At 42.7% G+C, this 27,442-nt stretch overlaps 2 protein-coding genes and 1 long non-coding RNA gene across 4 annotated transcripts; 1 reads left to right on the top strand and 2 right to left on the bottom strand.

Annotated features, from left to right (window-relative positions):
- Positions 1–155: 155 nt before the first annotated feature.
- Positions 156–17,078, bottom strand: INTS14 (integrator complex subunit 14). 2 transcript variants are annotated; one of them, XM_015873274.3, is made up of 13 exons: positions 16,888–17,078; positions 16,414–16,559; positions 9,565–9,831; positions 8,572–8,679; positions 6,571–6,726; positions 5,281–5,399; positions 5,035–5,177; positions 4,547–4,639; positions 2,932–3,076; positions 2,572–2,705; positions 2,346–2,464; positions 1,932–1,997; positions 156–951 (listed from the first exon to the last, which is right to left on the bottom strand). In XM_015873274.3, exons 3-13 carry the CDS (start codon positions 9,784–9,786, stop codon positions 700–702), a joined length of 1,557 nt encoding a protein of 518 aa, XP_015728760.1. In that variant the 5' UTR covers positions 9,787–9,831; positions 16,414–16,559; positions 16,888–17,078; the 3' UTR covers positions 156–699. The 2 variants fall into 2 exon arrangements, with proteins under 2 accessions (XP_015728760.1, XP_015728761.1); XM_015873275.3 differs by lacking the exons at positions 16,414–16,559; positions 16,888–17,078 and adding an exon at positions 10,264–10,298.
- Positions 13,252–26,725, top strand: SLC24A1 (solute carrier family 24 member 1). The gene is made up of 9 exons (XM_015873284.3): positions 13,252–14,291; positions 16,039–16,098; positions 17,072–17,180; positions 21,894–21,980; positions 23,226–23,332; positions 23,952–24,152; positions 24,502–24,591; positions 25,441–25,607; positions 26,327–26,725. Exons 1-9 carry the CDS (start codon positions 13,371–13,373, stop codon positions 26,574–26,576), a joined length of 1,992 nt encoding a protein of 663 aa, XP_015728770.2. The 5' UTR covers positions 13,252–13,370; the 3' UTR covers positions 26,577–26,725.
- LOC146758432 (uncharacterized) lies at positions 24,492–27,427 on the bottom strand. The gene is made up of 3 exons (XR_014934260.1): positions 27,293–27,427; positions 25,198–25,297; positions 24,492–24,611 (listed from the first exon to the last, which is right to left on the bottom strand). It is a non-coding gene; the product is annotated as an uncharacterized LOC146758432 (long non-coding RNA).
- Positions 27,428–27,442: the final 15 nt, after the last annotated feature.

The raw sequence follows: 27,442 nt of genomic DNA, 5'->3' as shown, positions 1-27,442 counted from the left end.
TTTGCTCTGTACCTGAATACAGAAAGCTGCATAATTTACTACTCAACTCTCATGATAAGCAATGAAGTTGAAACTTCACCACATTGATGTTTTAGGCATGTACGTGCCTACAGTTGCACACAGCGAAGCTGCTATGAGAATGGAACGAAACAAACTTCTGAAGAACTCCTTTTTATTAAAATGACACAAATAAAAAAAATCTGTCTCGGAAGATTAAGTTACCTTCACATGCATTAGCACTGCACTGCCTGTGGTGTTCATTACTGCCACACGGACACCTTGAAATTAACTGTATCTGATCTTGTACAGTGATTCACACACATTTTCCCTGGACTACTCAAATCCATCTGTAAAATACCAGTAGCTGCCTTTTAGGATGCTTTTACCACCAATTTCATTTATCTTTCAACCACATTTGGGGAAGGCTAAAAGCCACAGGAAGATTGAAGCCTGTGATGCCACATTCTGTCTCCTTACATGTAACTTCCACCCATCGTCCAACACAGCAATCACTATGGAACACCTTCTACAGTTGCTAGGTCTGACTGAAGTTACCATGAATTTAAGAGCACTAATGCAAGTAAAGGACCCTGTTATAATAGGAAGTTCCAGTAATTAAAGAAGCCCTAGAAAGTAAACAGGACAAGAAAAATTGAGTGACTCAAGCCTTAGTCTGGAGAAGTTCCCAAATTGGAGACTTTACATTCTTTCAGTGCTGGTAGTGGGAAAGTCTGTCTGCAGTGGAGCAATGTTATGATCATAGGCAGTGTATTCTGATGCCCCAGTACTTGCCACTTTCAGCTGCTGAGCAGCATGTGTGAGCTGAAAGGCTGCATCAGGATGAGCCGTGTCAGGCAGCAGGGTGCACTCCCGCTCCAGCATGTCAGCCACACCTTTCAAGAGGTCCAAAAAGCCAAAGGCCAGAGCTGCCTTTCTTAGACGGTTAAGTTCCTGCAGAGAACAAAAAATCCTTTACACAAAAGCTCACAGTAGCTTTAAAAAGATATACATTTACATTTCTTCTTCTTTTTTTTTTCTTTAAATGCAAGCTGATTCACTTAAAGGAAAATAACCTGGGTTCAGTAGAGCTGCTGCAGGATGCCTAACTTCTCATGACAAGAAAACGCTTCAAGGGCTGAGGATTATAGTGGCACAGGCAAACATCTAGCTTCCCCTTCATCCCTTCTTAGAAATTCCTCACTTCTTTCTGTGCATTCAGCTATTGTGCATGCTTGTTTTGTTTGTGTCCCTGCTGGGAGTGGCGTCCAACTTGGGCCTCGCTGACTGCTGCCTCTAACAACAGTACCCAGAAATGCATAATATGTATTTTTATTCACTGTAAACTATGATGGGTGCCTGTGTGCATTTAGGCAGCGTGTTCCTTCTTCAGGTCTCTGGAGACTACAATAATAAACTGCTTCAGTACTTTGCTCACAAGAGAAACAAAATTACACCTCTGCCTACAGCCTACATTATGGATTTTTACATGGCCAAAGTGCCTGGAATTTTGTTTCTCTGCTTCTTTAGCAAAAGCAAAAACACCATAGGATATACTTTCAGGTCCAGATTGACACTTTACGTTCTTATTCCTCTTTGATCCCTCAGTTTATTTCTGCCTGGACAAAAGCATAAAATCTGCACTGAAGTTCACCATCAAAGTGGCAGGGATCACAAGGGTCACCTGTAATCATGATGTGTCTGTCACTGTGGCAAAAAATATGATGGCAGGAAACCAGACTGCCCTGTCTCACTTTAACTAGTCCTTAAAAAGGACCAAAGGAGCCTCTTTACAGAACAATGTGTGCTTCTGCAGAGCTCTTCAAGCGCTGCACAGAATGAACACTGCAGACACAGACAGTACATACTCCTTGGTCAGAAGCACTGCTATCAAAATGGATCTAAAATTTAGGCTGGCCCGTAACAAGACTCACTTTATAGAAAGTCTGAGTTTTTTCAGGGAGTTTCCGTGCGTTTCTCAAGATCTTCTGTACGTCAGTCTGCAGAAAAAAAAGAAAAGAGCTTGTCAACTGCTGGGTAACCTGCAGAAAAATGTCCACAACTACTTATTGATAAACAATCCTGACCACTGACAAGACTGCAGCTCACAACGACTGAAACAAGCAGTAATTATATTAAATCCAATAAATGAAGCCAGATGCAGCTTTCATTAAACAAGCTATGCTTTCTGATTGCATTTTAATCATCGCATTTTACAGAGGCAGTTGTTATAAAAATGAAATGAAAGCAATAAAGCAATTACATCAAGTGGAGGAAACACAGACTCCATTTTGCTGCTGAGAAAGCCAGTGCTGATTAGAGTAAAGCATGAAGTCCAAAATCTGTACCTGAAGGCCACTTGGTTTAATCCACACAGTAACATTCTGTGCGTAACTACGCTTGTTCTTGGGCTGCAAGGGGAAAGGACTCTTATTGTCATCATCTCCATAAGGATTTTCTTTTGCATCTGGTGGAAAAAAGGAAATAAAAAGACTTGATGAGTAAGATCTGGCAAGGTCATTCATGCAAGAAAATGCTGAATTCCAAAGTCACCCCAATGAATGTGACCAGTACCTGAAATAGGTCCAAGCTGTGCCATCTTCCCTAGCCATGGAAGGGGCTCTGGACCAGGTTCAAAGAGCGACATCATGAGGTTTGATTTCTTCTTGCTATCAGCTTGTGAATAGAGCATCCCATACCATTCTGGCCTATTGAAAAGAGCAAATCCCAAAGTCTGAACACTTTCCAACTGTCTTAACACAGAATTTGCCTTTCTTCCACTGTGTGGAGGTTCACTACTTGTAATTAACACTGGCAGATACATGTCTACAGTTAAAAATCCATGGCTTTGCCTAGTGCTGCAAGTTCTGTAGAGGGTGAAGAATAAATGAGCAAAGTAAGAGAGATCTTTCAGGCAGACATCCAGCTCCATACCCCAACTGGACGACAGCCACCATGCCTTCCACTTTCAGGCTCCCATGTAACAAAACACAGAAGTTGGGAATTTTCCCAGCAATTTGATTAGCTGAATTCTCATCTTCGGTGTCATCTGTGATCCCAGGTCCCACCTCATCACCTTCTGAGAAAGGAAAGCAAACAAAGGGACAACATAAATTCAAACACACTACTTCTATTCCCACGACACTACCATCCCGTATCCTCTGCCATGAAGAACCCTCAACTCAAAGCACCATTCTGCAAAAATACTTTTAAAGTGTCTTCCTTTCTTAGGAAAGGCTGCTGCTTCCAAGCTCAAGCTACTATGAGAACTGATGGTATTGTAACATCACACTTTCTGAACACAACCACCAGTGCTTATCGCAGCAGTGGCTGAAGAGACTACCAGCACTTCCTAACCTTCCAGCCACCTGGCTGCAGCTGCCCTCTGATCCACTCACAGAGCTCTTTATACAGTCACTCCACAGCTTGTGTCAGTCGAAATACACTGTGTTAATCAAGATTCATGTTTCTATTTGTTTGGTTATTTAAGTTACCCAACCCATTTCATGAGAGGGCAGTCCCCAGCTGGATGGGACTGAATAAAAACAGCTCTATTCAACAACAAAACCTTCAATAAACACTTTTGTAGAACAAATGGCTATTAACTGTTGGGACAAAGTGACAATTTAATGTTACGTGATTATTCTACTGCACTCTGATTACAAAACTTCACACATTTAACAAATAACTCTGCAAACAAACCTTTGAGGAAACTAGAAGTGAATTGCAAAGGCACCAAGAGTGGCAATTAACAACAAAGCTGCTTCTGAACCAAAGAATCCTAAATTTCAAGTCCACCTCTCCTATGCAATTTGTGGTCATTACAAGAAATGTACTGTGTTTTAGTAATTGGAATACAGATTTGACATAACTGTTAATATCTTTTAAAATGAAAGGCCTAGCAGGATAAGATTGCTAATGCAGAGATGGAAGCACATCTGGTACTTTCACTGTTCTTTACCAAAAGAAATCTCAGTTTCTTTTAACTCCATTCCAAGACCTTGACAAAAGGACTCGGAAAACCCTTCTTTGCAGACAAGCAGCTGCAAGCCACAAACATGCCCAATTGTTGTTGAAGCCTACACAACTTGTTTGTAGAGATTCATACATACTTAGACTCAGTGAGCAGCAATTAATGCTGAAGAACAACTGAGCAACCTAGATGTTACTCAGATCAGATTTTTCACAGCAAGAAATCATTCCCAGAACCATTTAGAAGCCAGTATTAATTATTCATCTCACACCACATACTTCATGGCCCATAGAGTATTTGTAGCTTTAGGTTTAATATTCTCTACTAAAAACAATGGCATAATGACACTATTCTCTCTACTAATTCACTGCTTTATGTACAAATGATTTTCCCAAAGAATACACTATTCAGAAAAGTAAAGATCAAGGTTTTGTACAAGGTTTTGATCTTAATACAAACATGTAAATGTGTCCTTAGAGACATGTGGCATAAAGCATAACATTTCCTTCTCAATAAAACCACCACAGCCTTTAGAGGGGAAGCTTAAAGCAGTGATCAGTACAAGAATTTGCTTACCTCTGTTAAGTGCAATAGGCAGCACCAAGTGTCTGGATAAGACGGGAGGGCTAGAAATGTCAGCTATATCTACAAAACCAACAATTTCTAGATCTGTGGAGAGACAACAGGTTTAATTCAGCTGAATGTATTCAGAACCAATTCAACATCACTGCTTTTTACACCACTACTTTTCTCAAGTAGTGACTAAAGCAGCACAGCAGAACCCTGACCTTCACTAGGAGAGTAAAAAGACAAGTGTTCATATACATAATGTCATGACATATATCATTTCCAACACAAACACACAATTACCCACGAACCACATTGCCAGACAAACACAGAATTGTCTGGTGCCACACATACCAAGAAACTAAATCATCAGTGATTGATCTTTGCAGAAAGAAAGCAGGTGAAACAACAGCTACACAGGATAAGACATAATAGTGAAAAGGTTGAAATCAAATGTATTTAAATGTATTTAACTAAGAAGCAAAAAAAAAGGTTACCTGTATTAATTGCTTTAGGAATTGGATCTATTTCCTCATCTATAATGAAAGGTTCTGGTCTGGGAAATACTTGCACATCAGACGTTAAGTGGCCACACTTGAGAACAGCATGGAATGGCGTATAAGCCACATCTATTAGCTTTCTAGAACAAGGAAAGAAATGAGATAATCAGGTATCATCCATTCTTTTTACGTTACATTTGTTTTCTATACTGGAAATCTCACAAAGGGACTCTGTCTACTAACCCAAACATCGACTGTACATTCTTCAGGCAAAGGGGGCCATCAATGGTAAAAATCTGCCCTTCCCCATTGTTCAAGTCTATGAGGCGTTCCAAGCAGTCCAAGGAATCCGTGCTCTGAAGCTGTACAAACAAAGCAAAATGTTTTGGTTAAGCTTTATTTTCATTTATTTTACTCTGACCTTTCTTAACCAGAATGTTTTCAGAGAATATAAACAACACAGCAAAACATTGTTACCTTATTCCTTTCTGCATAAACCAACATTCTTTGCCTGCTAGGAAATATACTCATTATGACACATTTACATGCAGATGCAGCATTTGGAGCAGAAACATAAAATACATCACTTTATCTCATGAAGTTCTGCTTTAAAAGCGAGGTTCAAGCAACCAACAATCACAAAAACTCTCAGTCTTCAAGAGCACAGGAATGCCCTAAAATTACCAATAAAATGATGTGTTTTTTAAGTCCCCAGCTTCTTCAGGATAATGTAGTTTATGAGAGGAAAGATAAATCATTTGCTTTGAGTTTCCAGAGAATGCTCATGAAAGCACCTCAAGTTCTCAGTAACAGATTTACTTCAAACACTGTACCAAGAACTGATGTGTAAACAATACTTCAACCCATTGCTTAATAGAGAGGATCAATCTCAATAGAGACCCTGAAGATGAAATAACTATTGAATCTCTAAGTAGAAAATCCATCTCTATCCATGACAGCGTAGCTGTCAAGATAAAAACAAAGCTATTAATAAAACCTAAGTTAAGAAACTCTAATCTATATAAGCTTACTTTGAAACGTTTGTATTTAACAGAATTCTAACTATTGCAGATTTTTAGGGCTGGTACAGAGATTCACAAAGATATATATTCACTCAAAATGAACAGAAGTTGGCTTGAGCACTCTCTCTTGGAGACTCAGAGTTCTGCTTATTCAAATTACCAAACAATTCTGCTGTTTTCAGTGTTGAGCATCTCTGCAACCTAAGTTATGTATTCAGGAATTTAATTAGAAATTGAGTACAGATAACATAAATAAATAAATAGAAACTACCTTATATTCTCCAGGCAGACACTGATATGATTAATAAAGACAGGGAACTTTGCAAGTGCAAAACTAATCTTCAAAAAAGATACTATGATTAAATTTTACCAAATAACTTTAAATACTGAGCATCAACTAAGCATTAAGCACAAGAATATCAATGCATACTTCATGCCAATCTGATTATTAGATCAGATAAGAACAGTAATTAACCAGCATAACAAAGAAGGTACACGCTAAAGACGTCACCTCTTCAAGGTTTGCCATGCACATGACATACAGCTTGGAAGGGAAAGGGAAAGGCAGTGGAAATCGATTGCTTTCACTTCGCTGGTTGTGAGTAGCTAATGAGTGCCGCAGGGAGCCTCTGCCGATCCCCAGGCAGCCATCAGTGACAAGGACAACCTTGAAAGAGAGAGGCCAGATTAGCATTTTCAGGCAGGGACGTGTTTCTATCTGTAGAGGGCAACTACACACCAATATGTTTCAGCAGCCTTCCTAGCAATACGCACTTCCCTATGCAAGTCCCTACTTACCATGCAAATCCTCTGCTAAAGAACTGAGAGTAAACTTCCCAGGTACATGAATGAGAAATAACAGATGTAACCACTGCAATTAAATTACACGCATTATAAACACACATCTCACTGCATTAAGGCTTAAATTGTACTAAAGTTCAAATTCCATAGCTAGAAACACACCGTGGTCTGCATGAGCATTGCCATTTTTAAGTGTGAGCTAAAAGCGCAGTAATCATGCAGCCAAAAGGGTGCTGCTGGTGGACTCAGGAGCTCCAGGTTTACCTCCAGACAGAAGGCAAAGCCAACCACAACCATTTGCAGAAGCTGGAGGACAGCCCAAGTTCCACTACAGGCTGCATTAGCCGTTCAAAACATAATATGTATTACTTTAATTCTTTGCCAACAAATACAGATGCTCATGTTTTGTAGCAGAAGTAGAAAATGAACCTTCTTTCATTTTACAGCTAGTCTACAGTTGCTCCTTGTAGAAATGTGCCCTAGCAGGTCATATACACTGTATACGTGGTCATATAAAACCATATACACTCAGCTGAAACCCAGCCATTTCCAGAGGAGTAAGCAGCTCCTCTTTCAAAACAGCACAGCAACAACAGGCATTACTTTTTTTGGATGAGAAGTAAGAAAATTAAATCCAACTGAAGCAAGTGTGTATCTGTTACAGCCAGGTTTTTACTCTTAACCTCCCCACTAACCATCTGATGTGCTGCTCAGCAGCAATGCTTTTTACTGTTACAGAATTCTGCACAGCACATTCCCCACTGCCTTTCTTCACCCAGTAACCTGGAGTTCCAGTACAATGAACGACACAAATAGGAGAGGAAATTGCTGGGAACTAATCCATGCTTGGCTTTTACGTTGTTCCAGTTCTTTGTGTTGAATGTCTGCTTCTCCAAGGTGCCTTTTATCCTGGTTATATTACAAAGTATTGCCCAGACAATAAACTTCCACCTCTATTTCCTAAAGGACTATTGCTTGAGAGATGCTCCCAGCCTACTGAGCTGCAAAATTACTGAATTAAATCCTGACCCTCAGAGCAACAGGCTTTTACTGCCTCAGAAAACTGAGGGCTAACACTAGATTTTACTATGAGAGATGGCACATTCAGAAAATCAAGGGCTAAAAGCAGAGGCAGCAAATTCAGAATGCTGGGAGCTGCTAAGGCTGGATGGAGCGCGCAAGCAGATGCACACCAAAATGAATCATCAGGGAGAAAAAACAGATCAAAACACACTCAGCAGTGCTCCATGCTTTTGCTTGAGATCTGGAACTGTTTCAAGCCCTAGAAATGACCAGGACAACATTTATTGCATATATGACTGTACTCCTTCCAAATGACCAGGGCTCCTGGGACAGAAGACTGCATCCAGATCAAAAGCCAAGCCTCCTAAAGAGGACTCTGGGGCCAGATTTTATAACATACAGAGAACACCACTGATACCCAGTGCCCCCAGACTCTTCTCTCTCTCTCTGCTACAAGACATTTCCACATAGAACTATCTGAATTTTGCTGCTTAGCGTTATAATAAACACCGGTTTCTGTTAATATACCAGATACAACCAGAACAAAAATTCTTTGCCTTTCTGTGGTACCAGTGGCTGAGAGGTGTGAGTACTCCAAGTTATCAAATTGCATTCACTTTTCTTTCTTCAACTTCCAGGGAACACTAAGAACATGCCAGATATTAAGAACAGTGAAAATTAGTCATACCTGGCAAGGAATTGCTGCACCCCATTCCTGCTGGACAATATTACAAACCCCAAGTAGTGCCGACTCTAAACAGGTTTTGTCATAATCGTCCATGTTACTTAGGGCTTCCTATAAAGACAAACACATGATTGGTCATTGCTGAGTAAAATATTTTTAACAGGAAACTTAAAAAAGTTATCCCCACTTCTCTGGCAAGTCAGTACTTTTGCTTTTGTTTGTAACACAACCACAATGCAAAACAATATAAAGTGCTACGTTCTTATACATGACCTGCACAGTTAACAAAGAAACAGTGAACAATATCTTGAGAGAAATACAACAGCTGATTTTGAAGGAATTAACTGTTGTGTACACAGCTCTTAGGGTGAAAATAAAAAGCCTCAAAGATACAGGACAGTTGGAAACTGAAGCAATGCCTAACAAAGTATTTAATCCCAATTCTATTCCAACACATGAGGAACAATAACTGTTTGCATTCTGGAAGAACGTTACAATGAAAAAGCACCAAACACAATGCAAACCACCACCTTACCTCACAAAATGAGCTTTATCTCTTTTCTGCACAAAGGCCTCATTAATGAGACCATGAAGACAAGGCACTTGCATCTTTAAAGCATCTACCAAATCACCTGACTCATCATTTCAGATGTTCCTGTCTGCTGCCTCCTATATGGAGAGTTAATCAACAACTACAGAGAAAGACATGAACGGCACAGAACCACTGATTTATATACAAGTTTCTTCAGGCAGCCCTCTCCTCCTGGTTTTCTCCATTCCCACTTTTAACTTACGTAACTACACTTGACAAGTTACCTGCAAAGGTATAACTTGTAAAGTAGCTTAGTATTTTATCTTTATTTTAAGGATAGGTGAAAGCAAATAAAAATAAAATACTTAAGACACTGTGTATAGGACTGTATGAAATCTCATCGTTTCACTGTGATTCTGAAACAACATTGACAACTTATTGCCCTCAGGTTTCACGAACCCTACCTGCAGCGTGTTGTAATCTCTGGTGAAGGGCACCATCAGCTCCCAGAGTGATGAGAACACCACCAGAGCCGTGAATTCCAGCTTGTAGTTGGTGGCCATGTGCTCAAACAACATGGTCAGGCCGTGTACTGCCAGGTGCTTCCGCTGGTACTCCTCAGAGCCCTCCACCGACACCGGCCGTGTCATGGAGAGCGACACGTCCATCACCACCACCGTCGGCATGATGAGCTGCTCCTCTCAGCTACCACAGCACAAAACAGCAATTCACTGAGAGAAGGGAGAAAGAGACCACAAACAGTTACAGGAACACAGCTGCAATAGCACATCATGCCCTGGCCCTGTAAGGATAACTCCATATCTGCCCTATCCTCTGAAGAAAGGAAAGCTACAGCTGTTTTACTCCTAGAATGCAGGTTTAGGACAAACAGAAGATGAACGGGAAGGGTGGCTGCAGGGCCTGCAACCGGTGTGCGGCCTGGGCTAAGCCTGGGGGGAACCGGGGGAGAAGGGGGAAGGCAGCAGGGGCACAATGGGTACAACCCCAGGCCCCCAGCAGGCCCTCTCCCCAGCGAGTCCTATTCACAGAGCCCACCCCGCTCCCAACCCTATTTCTCGGGGCTGAGAGGACAACGCGGCCTCCAGCCCAGCAGCAGCGGGAGGTGCCGGCGTTAAAGGGAACGGAGGCAGCGCGGGGCTCACCGCATCCCGCCGGGCCGCCATGGGTCCGCCGCGATAAGCGTCCCCCGGAACGACGGACCGAGGCGAGAAGGGGCCGGGCCGCGGCTGCACGGCCGCTCCGTACGGCTCACAGCCCGATCCTCGCACACATCAAGCGGTGCTGAGGGGAGCACAGACCCGGCCCGCAGCCTTCCCAGGACCAAAGAGTGGTCAGTGGGGTCTAAATCCCGCACATGCTGAGCCTGGTAACTAAGCGAGCCCACAAACACCCTCAGTGTTGATTCCAACAAACCCCGCAGCCCCGTGGTAATTCTGCTGTGTGTTAAAACGTTACCGGCCCCACTCCAGGCATGGCAAACAAAACAAGGTGTTCAATGTCCCAAGTGAGGCCTCAGTGCAACTCGCTCCGAGGAAGAACTGCAGGGTCAGCACTCAGACTCACAGCGGGTATTGCTGTGGGGAGAGAGCAGGGACTGAACAGAAAGGTGCTTTCAGAGTTCAAACATGGTCAGAAAGAATTAAAACCAGAACTAAGTGCAGAAATCATTGCCGGTATTGAGAACTGTATCCATACAACTCACACAAGTGCCCAAGGAACAGCCAGCACCTCCTGGTGACTTTACAGTGAACTTCAATGACCATTAGAAAGCCCTGCTGCAGCACGTTACAAGCAGCAAAATGCAGCAAAGACATGACCAAAACCTTAATGCACCCATCCAGAAGCGTTTTTCCCCCTACATAAAGCCTTCATCAAATACATTGACTGCAAAAGTCAAGCTGCAATAAGGACTTGTAAAGCTCAAAACTGTTCTGAAAGGAAGTCAAGAGGAGCATGGAACCAGTCCGAGTGACAACAGATCATCTATAACCGCTGCTTTCAGTAATCCTCTCCAAGAAGAATTTCCCAATGAACATGAATAAATAACAGGAGGAGAAGACAACCAAGGGGAAAGAAATAGCCACAGGAATGTGGCCACTGGGAGTCCTGTAAGCAACTCTGTTTCTGACATGCCTGACCTGCATCAGAAACTTATGACATTTTGCACAATTGGAATGATATTATTTTCATCAGTAAATCAGGAATAAGCAGCCACTGCAGCACACAAAGGAGCAACATGAATTACCCAAGCAGTGGCCTGCTCTTGTCCGTAGCTGATGGTACATACCTTAAGAGTTGATGCTTTTATACTGTAGTTTGTAATGGAAATAAGCACCTGCCCTCAAACTGAGAATAATCTGTAGTAGCAGATGAAGATATTGGCTTCAGATATAGATCCAAATCTATACAATGCTCCTTAATCTTCTTAGAGACTGCAGGTATTAAACCTGCACTAATATGTCCTTCACACTTGACCCCTTCACCATTCTGCTAGCAGAGGCACAGTGAAAATGGGATCATTTTCATCTGCCTCCCTCTGCACCAACATCTCCCAATGTTAAGTGACAAGAAAGCTTCCAGAACTCCGCTCAGCTGCTGGTATTCCTCATCTTCTTGGGCAGCATCTCTGGAAGGTAAGCCATGGAGGTCGGTAGGATTGCTTGAGATCTTTTGACTGAGACAGTCCAACCAGTGAGAAAGGAGCTGACCCATAGGAGACAATATACTTTGAAAACAAAGTGCTTAAACCACAAGACTGATGGTCAGATATTGCTGAAAGGCTGGAGAGCTCTTAACAGTTCATCCTACCTTTGGTTATAGTCTTTGAAGAAGGTTTGAATAGGGGGATGCATTCACAAGTCTTCTCTCTGTGTCTTTCTTTTCACTCTTTCATATTGATTATGGAAGGTTATTCTGTATCAGTGCACAATTTGTGGTGAATACTGTATTATGCAACTCTGCAATATGCATGTTAATGTAATTTTACATATCAAAAGCAAAGCTTATGTGATCTATTTATCTAGATACTCCCATGACCCTTAATTACTATTGCCTTAGTGATCCTCCCAACTATTTAAAAGAAGATAACAGTGCCTGTCTTGCAAGAAATTTAGGCTGATTACTTCACTGGGTGTTATGCAAGAGGGTGAGAACTGATTTGCATGAAAAGCTTTTCTGAGAATGGCTTACAAAACTGTGATTCACATCCAGCTGAAGAATAACAACATTGCCACTCTAGGGAAAAACAAAATCCAGGAAGAGTGATATTCTAAGGTAAAAGAAATCCAAGCAGTGCTGAAGGGTAAATTCTGTCCAGCCCTTAGTCACTGTCTCTGCACTATCACAGATCTAGGCTCTGTCACTAAAGTGTTTATGATCAGTCTCTTTCAAAATGGTGTTCAAATAATTATGCAAGATATGCTAATTATCCCCAAATAAAAGGTATGATTATAATTCCACTTTGCCGGTTCTGCTTCTACAGAAGGGCTCAAAAAGATGTAGCCATAGAAACAAAATGAATGCACAGCACCCTGAGTATTCCTAGAACCAAACCTTCCTCCTGCTCCCTTCCAACTGGAAGAGGAAAGCTCAACATTTGCTTGGTTTGTATCTGTGGGAGTGCAAGTCTGGAGAGCCAGAGAGCAGCATAACTGGGAACTAGCAAACAGTTTCTATCCTCCTGTTGAGGATACTTAGGTGAATAACTGGTCTGTTTGGAAGGAAGCTTTACAGCATAGGCTCATCTTCAGAGCTTCTTCATTTCTGGCAATTTAGAGTACAAGTAGGCTCCTTAGCAGAAGACTTATCGTCCCTCCTGCAGAAAGTTCATCCGATTATCAGCACTACAGAATTACTAGTGATTCCACTGAAAACACTCAGAATTCTGCTCAGATTGGACCATCTCAGCCAACCGTTATTAAGCTAACCCTATGTTTATTAATCAACATAGCCTTCTGTCATAAGGAAAACACAGAAGCCTGAATTTAGAGTTGAGATTACTTGAATTGAAGCTGATCTCCATTTACTGAAAATGAGAAAATCACTCCATGAGATAATGATGGGAAGCTGTAGTACTTTCTTTTAATGCTAGATCTTCCTTTACAGGGTTCTACACTTCATATCATGCAGTTTCACTCCTGACGCTTAAGATCAGTTAGAAGCTCCAATGGTGGATATAAGGGCAAGCTGGTGATCAAGAGAAGTCTGCAGTGGCTTCTGGACACGTACCTGATTTTTGAGCCTTTAGGAAATGCATTTACCACGGAGAAGACGGCTACAACGGAACCGAATCTTTTTCTTCCTTGCTATAGTGTCACTCCTCTCTGTCTATCAGCTCCAATTCAACCCCTCTGCTGTTCCAGCACTTCTCACTGCACACCAACATGAGGACCCTGTGAAAGTGACCTCCAGGGAGCCTTCCCGCAACAAGACTTCCAAAACAGGCAATGTCACAGCAGCACCCAAAATAAGGCACTGCGTGTATATTGATCCTGAGCCAACTGTGCCCATCACTGCACCCGAGGATACAACACAGCGAGAAAATGTCAATGAAAGCTACCCAGGTGAAAAGCCGGTGTATGAATCCAAAGGAGAATATCCCGAGGACCTATTCAGTGTGGAAGAACGGAGGCAAGGGTGGGTTGTACTTCACATCTTTGGCATGATGTATGTATTTGTGGCCTTGGCCATAGTGTGTGATGAGTATTTTGTCCCTGCTTTGGGAGTGATCACAGAGAAGTTGCAGATCTCTGAAGACGTGGCTGGAGCCACTTTCATGGCAGCAGGTGGATCCGCACCAGAACTCTTCACCTCCCTCATAGGTGTCTTCATCTCACACAGCAATGTGGGCATCGGTACCATTGTGGGCTCAGCAGTGTTTAATATCCTCTTTGTCATTGGCACCTGTGCCCTCTTCTCAAGGGAGATACTACACCTGACATGGTGGCCTTTGTTTAGAGACATCTCATTCTACATTGTAGACTTACTGATGCTCATCCTGTTTTTCCTAGACAGTGTCATTGATTGGTGGGAAAGCCTCCTTTTACTGACTGCCTATGCTACATATGTGTTCACTATGAAACACAACGTGTCTCTAGAACAATGGGTGAAGGAGGAGCTGAGCAAGAAGCTAAGTGCTGTGCAGGCAGCATCAGCAGAGCATTTGCGAAAGGTTGGTGTCATTGTTCAAAAGGGAAGATGGAAATAATTAATCCTATCATAAAATCTATAATCCTATCACCAAAAAAAAAACAAAAAACCATAAAGACTGCACCTTCTTGACAAAGTGCACAGTGAAACAAGACCTCAGGATGTAGGCACTGGTTAATAGCTATGATTATAAAATGAAGGAAATGCAATCTAGACAGCAGAGATTCTAAGAAATTAGAGAGAACACTACTAAATACCCAATGAATTATTAAATGTGTGTTGAGATCACTTAGCATCTTTCAAAGACAGGAATGAAATTTTGCTCACTTAGTGGTTGTGAAGGAGTTAAAAAAGACATATATACGCTTTCAGGAACAGATTAGTCTGGAAACAAGATTGGACAATACTCTGTTAAACATTAAAAAAAAAGGGCTTCTGTAATGGCCAATCTCCAATCTCCTACAGATAAGGGATGTTGGAAGAAACTCTCTTTTCCCATTTTGTGTTTGGGTGTGTTACAGTGATGCTGGTGGTATCACCTGTTAACAGTCTGCAGCACAGAACGGAATCTGGCAGCCTTCCACAACCATTGCCACTGCTCCCGGTCAGCATTTTGTCACAAGATCAAAATGCCCAAATCCTGTTTCTATGTATTAACCACAGCTGTGTCAGAAACAATTCTTTATGCTACTAGTGCACAGACAAGAAGCTCTGTGGCTGTAATTACGTTCTCAAAGTCTGAGACCAGGGCCTTTCTTTTGAAGGAAGACATGACTGCCTACACAAAGACAGCATCTGAAGGCTGTTGCCAGAGCCAGTTACCCTTTCAATCTGGCAGATCCGGCCAGGACATGCACTCCAGAACACTTGGGATCCGAGTCTGCCTGTTCAATTCCTCCCCCTCAGTCATTCCCCCCTGCTCCTTCTGCTACCTCTTAGTTCTCTTGGCCTGTGCTACTGCCAGATGTGGAGCAGACTGTTATATTTCAAGCTGTCCTCTGGCACTGACATGCTTTACCATTCAGATGTATCTCACTGGCATTCAAACATGTTTTGTCCCTTCTGGTCTTGGCACCCTCTTCATGTAATTTAAGGAAAGGAAGGAAAAGGGGTAAAGATAGTTGAAGACACACAAAACTGACAAGGTGTCTTTTTTTCCTCCTAGTAGTCTGACTTTTGGACAGGGTTCATGGCTGGGAGTCCTGAGAGCCCACAGCCAGTGCTGCATCACTGTCTATCACCAATCATAAAGAACCAAGCCCATCCCTTTAGACTCAAAGAAAAAAAGTTCTTGCCTTTTAAGATCACAAAGAATTCACAGTAGCATATAATGGCATGACATAGAGCTGCTGGAGTTAACGCTTGGGAAAAATAAAGTACTTTTATGGAAAGTAAAGTTAATCGCTGGAAGAAGATGCATCTTTGTGTTCTCACTCTACCTTTGAAAGAAGATATGTCAGAATACAGATGTTTGGGGATGAAATGTGGGGCTGTGTACATCTACAAGGAACAGGAGGTAGAGAACATGTGGGTCTGTTTCTTGATACCTACATCCTCATTGAGTTGCTGCAGGCAGAATCCTGCTTCACTAAGAGGCTGGTTTAGGAAAGCACATGGTTTGGCACTTCCAGTAGTGTTCATACTCAATAATTTCTTTTGATTGTCCCACCCTCACAGGCATTAGCCTGAAGAGCCACCTATAGATCCCATAAAAGCAGATTAAGTGGTAATGGCATTCAAAAGTTTTCATTCTTTTTTTTTGTACACAGAAAAGCAGTGTGGCAGTTGCAGAGGATGGAACAAAGCCAGCAGATGGGAAGAGGCTGCAGGTAGGTCTAAGCAACTTAGCCAGGATAAGAAGCCATATTTTGAACCCCTTCCTCTGTCAGGCTTTGTAAAACAGCAATGTCTTCTGTGTCAAGAAAGCTGGATTAAATCCTATTTCATGCAAAGAGCCAGCAGTTCTTGGCACAGTAGTCACAGCTTAATTAAGAGGACACCTGGCTGAGCTGGGTCCTCAAAGGAGTTTTTAAAAAACTAAGAGACAGACTGTCCAAATGGTAATTGAGTAGCAGAGTGCTGTTAGTACCTCACTTTAAACTGTGTGAAACAGACAAGAGAATTCAGATCACAGCTTTTCTTACCTGCTTTCATGGCTGATTTTCCTCCCAGGGCAGAGTTAGTGTCTGTTCTTCCCCATAGCAAGTGAGCCAAGTGCTCTGCTCCTGATTGAACTCCTGCCACTTCTTCCTTCCTTGGCTGGCCAGTCACTGCATGCAGAGGCCATTGGCTACACATGTACATAACAAAACAGGTGTTAGCTTCCCCAAAGGGATGCTATTTTTTCCTCTATACATTTAACCTACCTGTACTAATTAACGTTCAGTCAAAAGCTCATTAGGACTGTGGTATCGACAGTAAGAACAGAGCTTGAGAGCCTTCAATTTAAGTTAGGTCATTTGAAACCACTGTAGTGCTACCTTGGAGCGGCATACAAATTTACTGTTATCAATTATTGTTATTAATTATGACTAAAATCACTGCGTACTTTATTACAATAATAACATTGTACTGATGCTTAGTCAGTGAAAACTCATTGTATCTAAGGACAGACTGACCTGTAGTCTCAGGAGCATGCATCTTGCTATGAGCAGCTGGTACTGACAGCTATCCTGTGAACCTGCATGCAGGGGGTGTCTGAAATCCATGCTGGGTTGGGGAGATCAGCCTCTGTATGAACCAACAGTGAAGATGCTTTGAGGAGGAAACTGCTACTGATTGTTGCATTGTACCTTTCCATAGCCGACAACAGTCTTACAACGAGGCAGCAGCTCAGCCTCCCTGCACAACTCTCAAATGCGCAGCACCATCTTCCAACTCATGATCCACACTCTGGACCCCCTAGCAGGAGGTGAGTGAATTCTCCACATGCAGGGGGCTTCATCTTGCAGCCTTTATCACAGAGCAGCTTAATGGAGCCATGTCTTTTGGTGGTGGAAGGCAGCATCACTGAACATAGAGCAGTGGAATCAGCTGGAGGCTTTCTATCTGACGGCCATTTAGGAAAGGGTTGGCTCAACATATCAGCCTCATTTGTAATAGGGAAATTCACATGGTAGGAGTTGTGCAAACATCTCTTGAACGCTGACAGGCACAGGGCATCACCCACCTCTGTACGAAGCCTGTTCCAGTGTTTGGCCAAAGGTAAGTGGAAGGTATCCTTGCCCTCAGAACAGAGAATGGAACTGGATCATCTTTAAGGTCCTTTCCAACCAATTCAAGGCATTCCGTGTTTTTACTCACAGCACTTTGCAGGCAGTAGGCCTAAAAATTGGAGCTCAGGACTAAGAGAAGCCTTCTAAACAGCCCAGGTTGCAGGGAAGCCACATCTCCAGATGTACAAGTGTCTTTGAACACAATTTTCTAATATTCTGCCTTGTTTCGTTTTCCAAGAAATGCTAAGAAAGTTATTAAAAATGTTTTTTTAGATTTTCCTTCCTAGCTCAGCACATGCCTTGCCCCTCCACTGCCCTACTTGTTCTAAAGAGATTATCCTTTGTCCATTCAAAGGGAGATTGAAGCTAAGCAGATAAACACCTCTCGTGTCTATCAGTGAGGTTACAAAAAGGACTCTCCAGATCAAAATCCCAGCAGCACGAACTGACTGAGGGAACTAAAGAGGCTTTATAAGGACAACAAGACAAATCAGTGTTCCCTTTGACAAATTGTTAGTAAAGGCACCCATCAAATTACTAACCACAGCCTAAAAAGAGCCAAATCCATCAGGGTTTGCTGTAGTGCTTCCTGTTCCATGCAGAATATTGTGCCAATTGCACATGGATAAATCCAGAATATGTGAGAGACATGCCACTTGATTTAGCATCTGGAAGTACCAGACCTGAAGGACCGCTGCCACTAAGTGAACTTCTGACTCCTTCTCATCCTTCTTGAACCTCTATACGCCTTTGTACAGACTGGTGCTCAGTTTGGTCAGACCCTCAACAGGAGTTTTGGGGGCCCAGGCCAAGGAGAGCGCGGCAGTGCTGCTCCAGACAGCTCAGAGCTCGTGAGGGCTTTTCAGTGCAGCTGTAGATCACTGGCCTTGTTCAGTTACCACTGGTGGCATTACCACAGTTTCTGGAGAATGGATAACTGTGACTGAGGGGCAGCTGGGATCTTGTCTCTGAAGGAGAGCTTCCTCTTTGCTTTTATCCAGGCAGACTTTGAGTCCCTGTCTCTGTGTGCCGCAGCCACTAGATGGGAGTGTGACCTTACACACTTAAGTCTAACGGCAACGGTGAGGATGGGTTTTGGTCTCTACAAAAGGTTGTTATTCTTTTTACTGCTATAATGATGACACACAGTTAACCTCTGCCCCGGGTGCATGCCTGTCCTACTCAGCACTGCTGGAGCTCCCTGGAAAAGATAATCATGAAGGAAATTACAACATATTTTGATATTACAACAGCACAGCACTTGAAATCAAAGACCCAGAGTTCCAGGTACTTTGTATTGTGCAGGAGACGCTCCTTGCCCTGGTAGACTCATAACTAAAGAAAAGGTAGCCTGGAGAAAAAGAATCAGTTCTGACTAAACTGAGCCACTAAAGAGCTTTGAGGATCCCTGCCAAAAAGATGAAGAGATTTCCCCAAGATAACTCTGAATAGGATGTGACCCTGCCAAGGCATTTCACAGCTGCAAGCTCAACCTCAGATTTAATATCACTGCTGCCCTTCGGTATCCTCAGGACAACTGGTTCCCACCCATAAAGTTCTTCTTTTTGCAGCACATGCAGCACTATCTGTAATTAGGCGGCACATAAAAACAATCCCAAAGCAATCTGTATCCTCAAGGGTCCTTGTTGCTTATTACCAAAGCCTGTAGCATCAGCACTTGGAGGCGATGCTAAAGAACACTACAAAAGAAAAAGGTTGCCAACTCTCTCTCAGCAGTTCCTGACTTCACCTACTGCAGGGAGCATCTCTGGGGGGTTTCCTTCCCGATGCTGCAGTTGCCTTGTACTTGAGCCGCACAGAAGCTGCTTCAAGGCAGCCAGAACCCAGAAGTTTGTGTTAGACTGACAGCACCGGGCCTGCCAAAACAACTTACACAGTCAAAGCTCTTAGAAACGAAGTCTGAAATACAAACTTTGTTTTGCTGTTCTTGGTTCAGCTTCTCTTGTGAAACAAAATTTCTGATCTTACTTTTATATGATGGCAAAGGATCCAGCAACAAGATTGTCACAGCTGCCTACCCTCATTATGTCCCAGTTAAAGAGCTATTAATTTTGGAAATTAGACCAGAATAAATCAACAAGCAGCGCTGCAGGACAGAGCTCAGCTCCAAGACAGGATGCAGCAACAGTCACATCTCTAACAATCATTTGCATTAAGAGGGAGAAAAGAGCCAAAAAAAATCACAAGATTGATTGTACTTGCACTTTTACGATAGCAGAACCCTCATGTCCCTCAGGTTTGTGTCATATTTTAAAAAATCCTCCCCATCCCTCATAGTGTAAGTTAGCCCTGGTGGATTAAATAACAGAACCAAAGAATGAGCTAAATACAAGAGCTGTACACAAGGCAGAAGGTTACCTGCAACCTCGAGCACAGCCTGGATGCTGTTGCTTCTTGGGGTGGGAACTTGCCTGAGGACCATCTCTGGATGCAGCCATGCCCTGTGCAAGATGCTCTCAGACCAACTGGCAGAGTTTCCAGCAACAAAAAGGCAGCAACAAAAATGACAGCTGAGGATCCACTGGTGCAATAGTGGAGTGGACTTGGAAACACACAGTGCAGACCTCAAGGAACTCAGAAACATCCCTCTGTGCAAGTTGCTGGAAGCTGACAACACTCAGTGTTGAAGTCAGGCCAAGTGACTGCACTGGCACACACACACGCCTCACAGGACCACAGACACAGGCATCACCCTCAAAAACAAGTGCTTGGCCATAACAGGACCCGTGGCTGTTATAATAGCACACTGCCCTGCTGGGCTGAGCTAATCCCCAGCACTGGCAGGGGCTGAGCTGACAGCTATCCCTCCTGCCATGCTGACCTGCAGATCTGTCAGCTTACAGCCATCTCTTCCTCCAGTCTCAATACATCCTGCACAGAATGTGTGTCAGAGGCATTAACACCTTTTTAAATGAGGCTGATCTGATGAGAACTGGATGGTGCCCTGGGCCTAAGCTGTTTATCCCTAACATGGAGGGTTACAGGCTCTGCTTGGGTCGGTGCTCACAGCCCGTGCCCAGGTGAGGGCAGGAACCAGCAGCTGGGGTTTGTGTAATCAGGCTGGAACTGACCACCCTGACCCTGCTGACAGGAGCTTTAGGGGCAGCTCCTGGGAAAAGATGAATAGAGAAGGAATGCTGGCCAGCGTTTTGAGGAATGTGGGAGCAGAAAGTCACCTCATTGCCTTGTATAGGTGACAGTGCTTGTGCTTAGCAGCAGCAGGGGGAGAACAAAGCCTCACATTCCCTCTATAGGCTTCAAGATTGGCAAGTAGAAGGGAGAGCTGGGCTCCTTGGTCCCAGCAGCTTTTCATAGGAGGAGAGCTCATCATTTCCCCTCTCCAGCCACTTCACGTGCTGAAAAATGCTTCCCAGATGATAACAGGAACCACAGCAGACTAGGATTCATCTCCAGAGACCTTACTGTCAGAGCCAGGGACAATTACTGGACACGTGTCTGAATTGCACTGTTTTTCACAGAGTTCAGCTTAGAACTCAACCTGCCTGCATGGCTCAGAGCCCCGGAGCTGCTATTTCTATGAGCTCAGTCACTTGGTGATGAATAAAGTGACAGAGCCATGCCCTTGAGGCAAGTGACAACAGCACATTCTGGTTGCCCAGTCAACAGTACAGGAGATTAAGTCAGTGCGAAAAAACTTTCAAAGGAAATTAATTTACAACCCCACGTACAAGTGAGGCAGAACACAGCCAATTTCTGGTGGCCACATCCACACACAAACCCTGTGAGGCTTTTCTCTGAGCTGGTGACTTGCTTTCAACAAGAGTAAGAGTTAAGACATCTGAGTGCAACATCAAACTAGAGAGAATCACAGAATTGCTGGGGTTGGAAGGAACCTCTAGTGATCATTGAGTCCAACCCCCCCCCTGCAAAGCAGACTCCCTACAGCAGGCTGCAATGGTAAACACAGAGACAGAGTTATCTGTAAAACTACAATAAAGCAGCTCAGCTGAGCACAGCATTGGTTACAGCAGGAAAAGTCCTCATCAGTGCCAAAAATGCAGGGTGGGACACTGCTGTGGTGAAGACAACCAGATCCTTTTGCAGGACAGTCTAGTCCATCTTGAAACTGGATACCGTAAGCTTAGATTAAGTTTCAGAGCATCTCACTGGCAGGGAAGACATTCTATATACTCTGAAATATCATGTAAAAGGTAGAAGGTTTTCCATTTTCCTCACAATCAGGTAACTGGCAGCAGTAAAGTAAAGGCTCTCACAGTGGCACAAGGAAGGTGCCCATTTTTAGTTTGCACGTAATCTGGCATGAACAAAACCAGCAGTGCTTTGGGAACAAAATGATATTGCATCAAATCTGCTCCTGTTCTCCCATAACTGACAGCTGCTGACAAATGCATCTTTCTCATTCACAGCAAAATTTAAAGACAGGCTTGATATGCTGAGCAATATAGCCAAGGTCAAGGCTGACTCTCCGACTGGGCAAGGAACAAAACCAGAAGGTGAGTGCAAGAAAAGTCAATACCATTTGCTTGTTTTGCACTGTAATCCCATGCATTCCCAGCACTCGGCAGTCAGGGGCTGCCAAAGAAACACTACAGTATGACACAGATTTTTCTGTTACTGCTGGTCACAGGTGGCTGCTGTAATAATGCAGCAGAAATCAATCAATATACAATAACAGTGGGCAATAAAAGCCACTGCTACAGAATCACAGAATGGCCTGGGCTGGAAGGGACCTCAAGGATTAAGAATCTCAACCCCCCCCCCGACCCCGCAACAGACAGGGCCACCAACCTCCACATTTAATAGCAGACCAAACTGGAGGAAAATATTAAGAAACAAATTCTCAGTGCAGACTATCAACACCACACTGAGTTCATCACACTATGAGCTCCCATTCTTTGACACGTTCCACAAAATTATCTGGTGCATGGAAAGGGCCATGCACTATCAATATGTGCTGCCACTTTGGCTGAAGAGTATTCTGTGTCCACTCTTGTAAGGCCTTGCTCCAGAAATCCCAAACAGCTTTGAAAACACACATTTCTGAAAATCTCTAAACTCGTTCCTAACTGCAACTGAGAGACATGCTGGACCAGCTCACCCAGCTCAGCATAAGATACACTAAAACTCCCCAGCCAGGTACAATTCTTAGGATAATGTGATTAGCACAAGTTAACACGAGAACAGCACAGAGAACATTGCAGTTTTTTCCACCCTGTAAGCGTCAACACTTCTCTATTTGCATTCGAGTATGTATCAGATGACTGGGGATTAATGTCTGGTAGCACACAGCTGTCATTTCTCAGAAGCCTCAAAGTGTACCCATTCCCTGGAGAGTGCTGTGCTCTACTAGAAACAAAGGGGAGTAAAGCTTTATATTCCTTCTGGCTTTAGGGGATGGCTCTAGTCAAGGCTTCAGAATCCAGACTGAAACCAATAATCATCAGGCAGAGATCAGATAATCAGCATTTCCCTGTTTTTGTGTATGTGCCTCTTAGAGCAGTTTCAGAACAATACTTGATGCTCCTACAACTACCTGCACCAGGTGGACCAGCTTCTACCTCCTTTTAAGAACAGTGATTCACAGCAGGCACAGATGACAAACAGGAAGCATCAGCCACTAGCCTAGGTTGAACATGAAATATCATATGTTTTTGGAGCAAACTAAGTCACCTGCAGATAAAGGAGAAGGGGACCAGGCTAACATGACTAAAGCCACTGTTTCTTCTTACCGCTTTTAGCAGAAGAGGAGAAGCAGGCATCACAAAAGACCGTCCAGGTAACTCCTGCCAGTGATTCTGAACCAAGCAAAGACAAACAGAAGGAAAACACACCACAAGATGGGCAGGTATTAAATAAAGGATCATAGGCAATAAGAGCCCAGGGCTCCTGGGGTAAAACCCAACATGTTTCTCATAATTGGTAACTATAAGTAGACTACGTGTGCAGTGATGAGGTAACACAAGGAGTTATTTAGAAATCTAGGCTTATGACCGAGGACAACCTTGGTCTAACACATGATACCAGATATTCCTGTATGGTATTTTCTCCTCAGTTGACTCCTATGAGGTCAGAGGGCAACTCCAGGACAAGGAAAAGTAAGTTAGTCTGTACATTAGCATGGTTTTGTGCTTTGTTTACCTCATCCCTCCTTCCAATTATGTAATGTGATTGTTTTGATGAGGAAAGGTTGTCAAAGATGGCCAATCTTCAACTTGTGTTAAAACTCTATCTTCAAGTTCATTCTAGTTGACTTACACAAAATACTTAACATAATCACAAGACAGGCATCTGCACCAAAATAGGGTAGTCCTGGATTTTGTCCCAGAGTAACAAGATGTAAGCTCTGGCTGCCCTCAGCCACTTTACAAGTCTGACCTCCACCATGGCATGGTCGTGGAGAATAAATGCTGCACAGCTCCTTGTTAGAGTGAAACATTTGGATTATTTTCTTTCCTGACCAACAGCCCCCTTCAGACAGTGATAACTCAGAAGACAGCAGCTCTGACAGTGAGGATGACAGTGATGATGACAGCACAGATGATGAAGAAAACGATGAGCCATTATCTCTTGAATGGCCAGAAACCAGGAAAAAACAAGCAATTTACCTCTTCCTCTTTCCCATCATCTTCCCTCTGTGGAGCACTATACCTGATGTGAGAAACCCAGTAAGAATCCATTTTTCTTCTGCTACCATAGTTGTTAACCAAGCTAGACTTCTTAATAAGAATCTCCCACTCTACTTTTCCACATCAAGAGTCTTATACATTAATCACTGTTAATGCTGCAGAGAGTAGGAAAGAAGCCCCAGCTGTAGCACAGCAGTTCCAGAGACTTAAATTAATTAACAACTAGTAACAATCAGTCATCTAATGAAGTATAGATAAATACCAACAAAGACCAAGGTCTATTTCAAACAGTTGACTGCGGTGAAGCGCTCCATGTGAATAGCTCTCACTGAGGACTGTTAACCTTCCTGAAACTTCATGTTTTCATTTTCAAACTTGGTTTTAACAGGATTCAAAAAAATTCTTCGTCATCACATTTTTTGGCTCCATCATCTGGATTGCGGTGTTCTCTTACCTCATGGTGTGGTGGGCTCATCAGGTGAGGGATTTATTTTCTGTCTGCAAACAAGATCATTTATGATCACGTAGATGTTAAGATAAGGAACAGATTGTCACTGTGGCATTTTATCTGACGAATTGCAGCTGCAGTCATCCATCAGAACAGCAGAAACTTTGTTTTGTCAGAGTCCAAAAGGGAATTCTCAGTTTCATTCTTTTTTATTTGACAAAAGGTTCTCTTTGAAGAGCTTCTAAGGGAAGTTGTGCATCAGTGAAAGGAAAAGTGCCATCAAGATTTACCTTAATACTTTTCAATTGATGAATGCATCTGTGTGGAAGAGAATAATACCTTATCTAATTACAGTTCTAGGATAACACAGGTCCTGGAAGCTGTTAAGTGATCTCAACTCCGTCTGCCTTAATACGCACTTGGAGCCCCGGGCAACAGAAATTTGTGCCTTGTAGATTCAGACCCACACTTGATATCAAGTGGCTCATTGCACATTCATAGCATAGTTAATCAAGCCATAAATGCTAAGATTTCTCATACAGAGCTGATTGTTAAACTTGCAAAATGAAAAATGAAATACATCCAGAAGCAGCAAATGTAGAACAGAAGAATGTGTTGGGCTGTAACTGACTTCACCTTGCTTGGTCTTGGCAACACTGCGACCAGATGATCACTGTGATGTGTAGTATAGAACAAATCCTAGGTTAACAAACACTATTAAGTTTAACTTTCCATCCTGTACAACAGAAAAATACTACCACAGTTAAGGGAATGAAAAACATTTCAACTCAAAAATAGAATAAAACCTAGAAGGCAGTGAGACTACATTCTGTGTTCCAAAACAAACAGCCCTAATTTACTTTGTTGCTGTTCTATTAGGTTGGTGAAACAATTGGGATATCAGAGGAAATTATGGGGTTAACCATACTGGCAGCAGGAACATCGATCCCTGACCTTATCACCAGCGTCATTGTTGCACGGAAAGGCTTAGGTGACATGGCTGTCTCCAGCTCTGTAGGCAGCAATATCTTCGATATCACTGTTGGGTGAGTATGAGTTCAATGCTGAAAGATGCAGCTCTTCCAAAATACATAACACAGTTTTTAAACTAAAGAAATGTCTCAGCTAACTTCATTGCATCTGCACCGAACTGAAGGACAGTCAGACCACCAGTTACACATTTATTTTTAGAAAACTTAACCAAGCCAGGAAAGATAATTTAGCAACCCAGTGCAGAATGAATATTAAGTTGCACATCATTCAGGGCACTGTTCTACAGCTTAAAAGATCATTGCGTAGCATGAAATGGCACTATCATCTTCCCTAAATTGAGTCAACAGGAAACTGATTTTCTAGGACAAAATGCAACTCATCTTAGGCCAACACTGAAGACTTACAGGCAGAACACTCATCCAGTCACTCAGAGGCATTCAGATTGTCTGCAACCAAAGCTCTGTATCTGCTCCGGTATCTTTCATTGATAAAACATCAGAACCTACTCCTTTATGAGAGTGTGCCGAGACACTGAATTCACAGTTATTATTTTGAAAACCCTTTCAGACTCTTGAATTGCATTATGATAGTACAAGCATTATCCAAATGCAATTTTTCCACACCAACAACATCAATGTTAGATTTATGCTGAGTTCTGGTGAATGCAGCTATGCGTTTCTTCCTGTAAGAATTTAGAAAAATTGCTTATTTATAACGCAGAAAATGAACTGCCTTCAAGCATTGATTTCAATTACTTTTCCTTTTCTTGCAGTTTGCCAGTTCCTTGGTTTCTTTATTCAGTCTTCAACGGATTCAGTCCTGTTGCAGTCAGTAGTAACGGTTTGTTTTGTGCAATTGTTCTGCTTTTTCTCATGCTTCTATTTGTTATCATCTCAATTGCTTTATGTAAATGGAAGATGAACAAAATCCTAGGGCTCACTATGTTTGCTCTCTACTTTGTGTTTTTGATCATCAGTGTGATGTTAGAAGACAGGATAATATCCTGCCCAGTATCTGTGTGACATCTGGGCGCTCCAAAGTATGTGAAGGTGTACATCTAAAAATCAAAAGCAGTTCAAGGTAGCTGTTGTTCTGATCAAAGCAATCCGAGTTATATCCAACTTCCTGAGGTTAAAGTATCTTTAACATACTTTAAAAAAATAAAATAATCTCAAGTGGTTTTGTCTGCTTCTACTGTTGCTGTTTTCCCTCAAGAAAAGAAAAAGACCAGGCAATGAAGTGACCAGTACCAAATACTGTGCCCCTTTAGGCATTCCTGTAATGGTACGATACAGACACATTAGGTGCTCAGCGTGGCTGACCTTAAGGTAATGAAACTGATCTTAAGCATAGAAACTTTATACACATGTTAGTAAATACTTTCATGACCACACAGATTTATGCAATTGACTGCTCAAACTCACTGAAACCAATGATCTTTACTTGGTGGGAACAGAATCACACCCCCATGGCTTGCCCTTGCAGAACTGTTCTGCTCCAAAGCTCTGTGTGGTCACATCCTCCATCTCAGAAATGAATTCCCCCAAACTGTATAAAAGCAGTAAGTGCTCCAAAGCACAACAGCTCCTGAGGTTTGTGCTGTAGCTACTTTGTCATTACTTCCTCCTGCAGAGGCCATTTTCATCCTTTCAGTCAAAGCCACTATAAAGCTGTGATAGAACAACTGATACTTTACATGTACATCCAAGAAACTGAACACAAAACATGTAATGCACACCTGAATCGGTCCTTCTTGATGGTCCTCTTAAGACTATTGGAGATGTAACACTGAGCCTTTCAAGGAACAAGCAAGCAGAAAAAGCAATTTCAGCATGCAGATGACAACAGGATTTGAGAGCTGCACATCAATCCTAAAAGAAGTCATACA

This window comes from Coturnix japonica, chromosome 14, assembly GCF_054131305.1.
Source record: "Coturnix japonica strain WE chromosome 14, WE-NBRP24, whole genome shotgun sequence".
In the NCBI taxonomy this organism is placed as follows: domain Eukaryota; kingdom Metazoa; phylum Chordata; class Aves; order Galliformes; family Phasianidae; genus Coturnix; species Coturnix japonica.
The sequence above is the reverse complement of the archived record's forward strand: the minus strand, read 5'-3'. Positions and strand labels throughout refer to the sequence as shown.

Bases quoted from the DNA above. Each gene is read 5' to 3' on its own strand.
- INTS14 (XM_015873274.3), bottom strand. From the start codon at position 9,786: ATGCCGACGGTGGTGGTGATGGACGTGTCGCTCTCCATGACACGGCCG. The intron at 8,680-9,564 runs GTAGGGTTCGTG...TTGTCTTTATAG, and splicing joins GAGATTACAACACGCTGCAG to GAAGCCCTAAGTAACATGGA. The intron at 3,077-4,546 runs GTAAGCAAATTC...TTCCTTTCTCAG, and splicing joins GCCTATTGCACTTAACAGAG to AAGGTGATGAGGTGGGACCT.
- SLC24A1 (XM_015873284.3), top strand. From the start codon at position 13,371: ATGCATTTACCACGGAGAAGACGGCTACAACGGAACCGAATCTTTTTC. The intron at 16,099-17,071 runs GTAGGTCTAAGC...ACCTTTCCATAG, and splicing joins CAGATGGGAAGAGGCTGCAG to CCGACAACAGTCTTACAACG. The intron at 24,153-24,501 runs GTAAGAATCCAT...TGGTTTTAACAG, and splicing joins TACCTGATGTGAGAAACCCA to GATTCAAAAAAATTCTTCGT.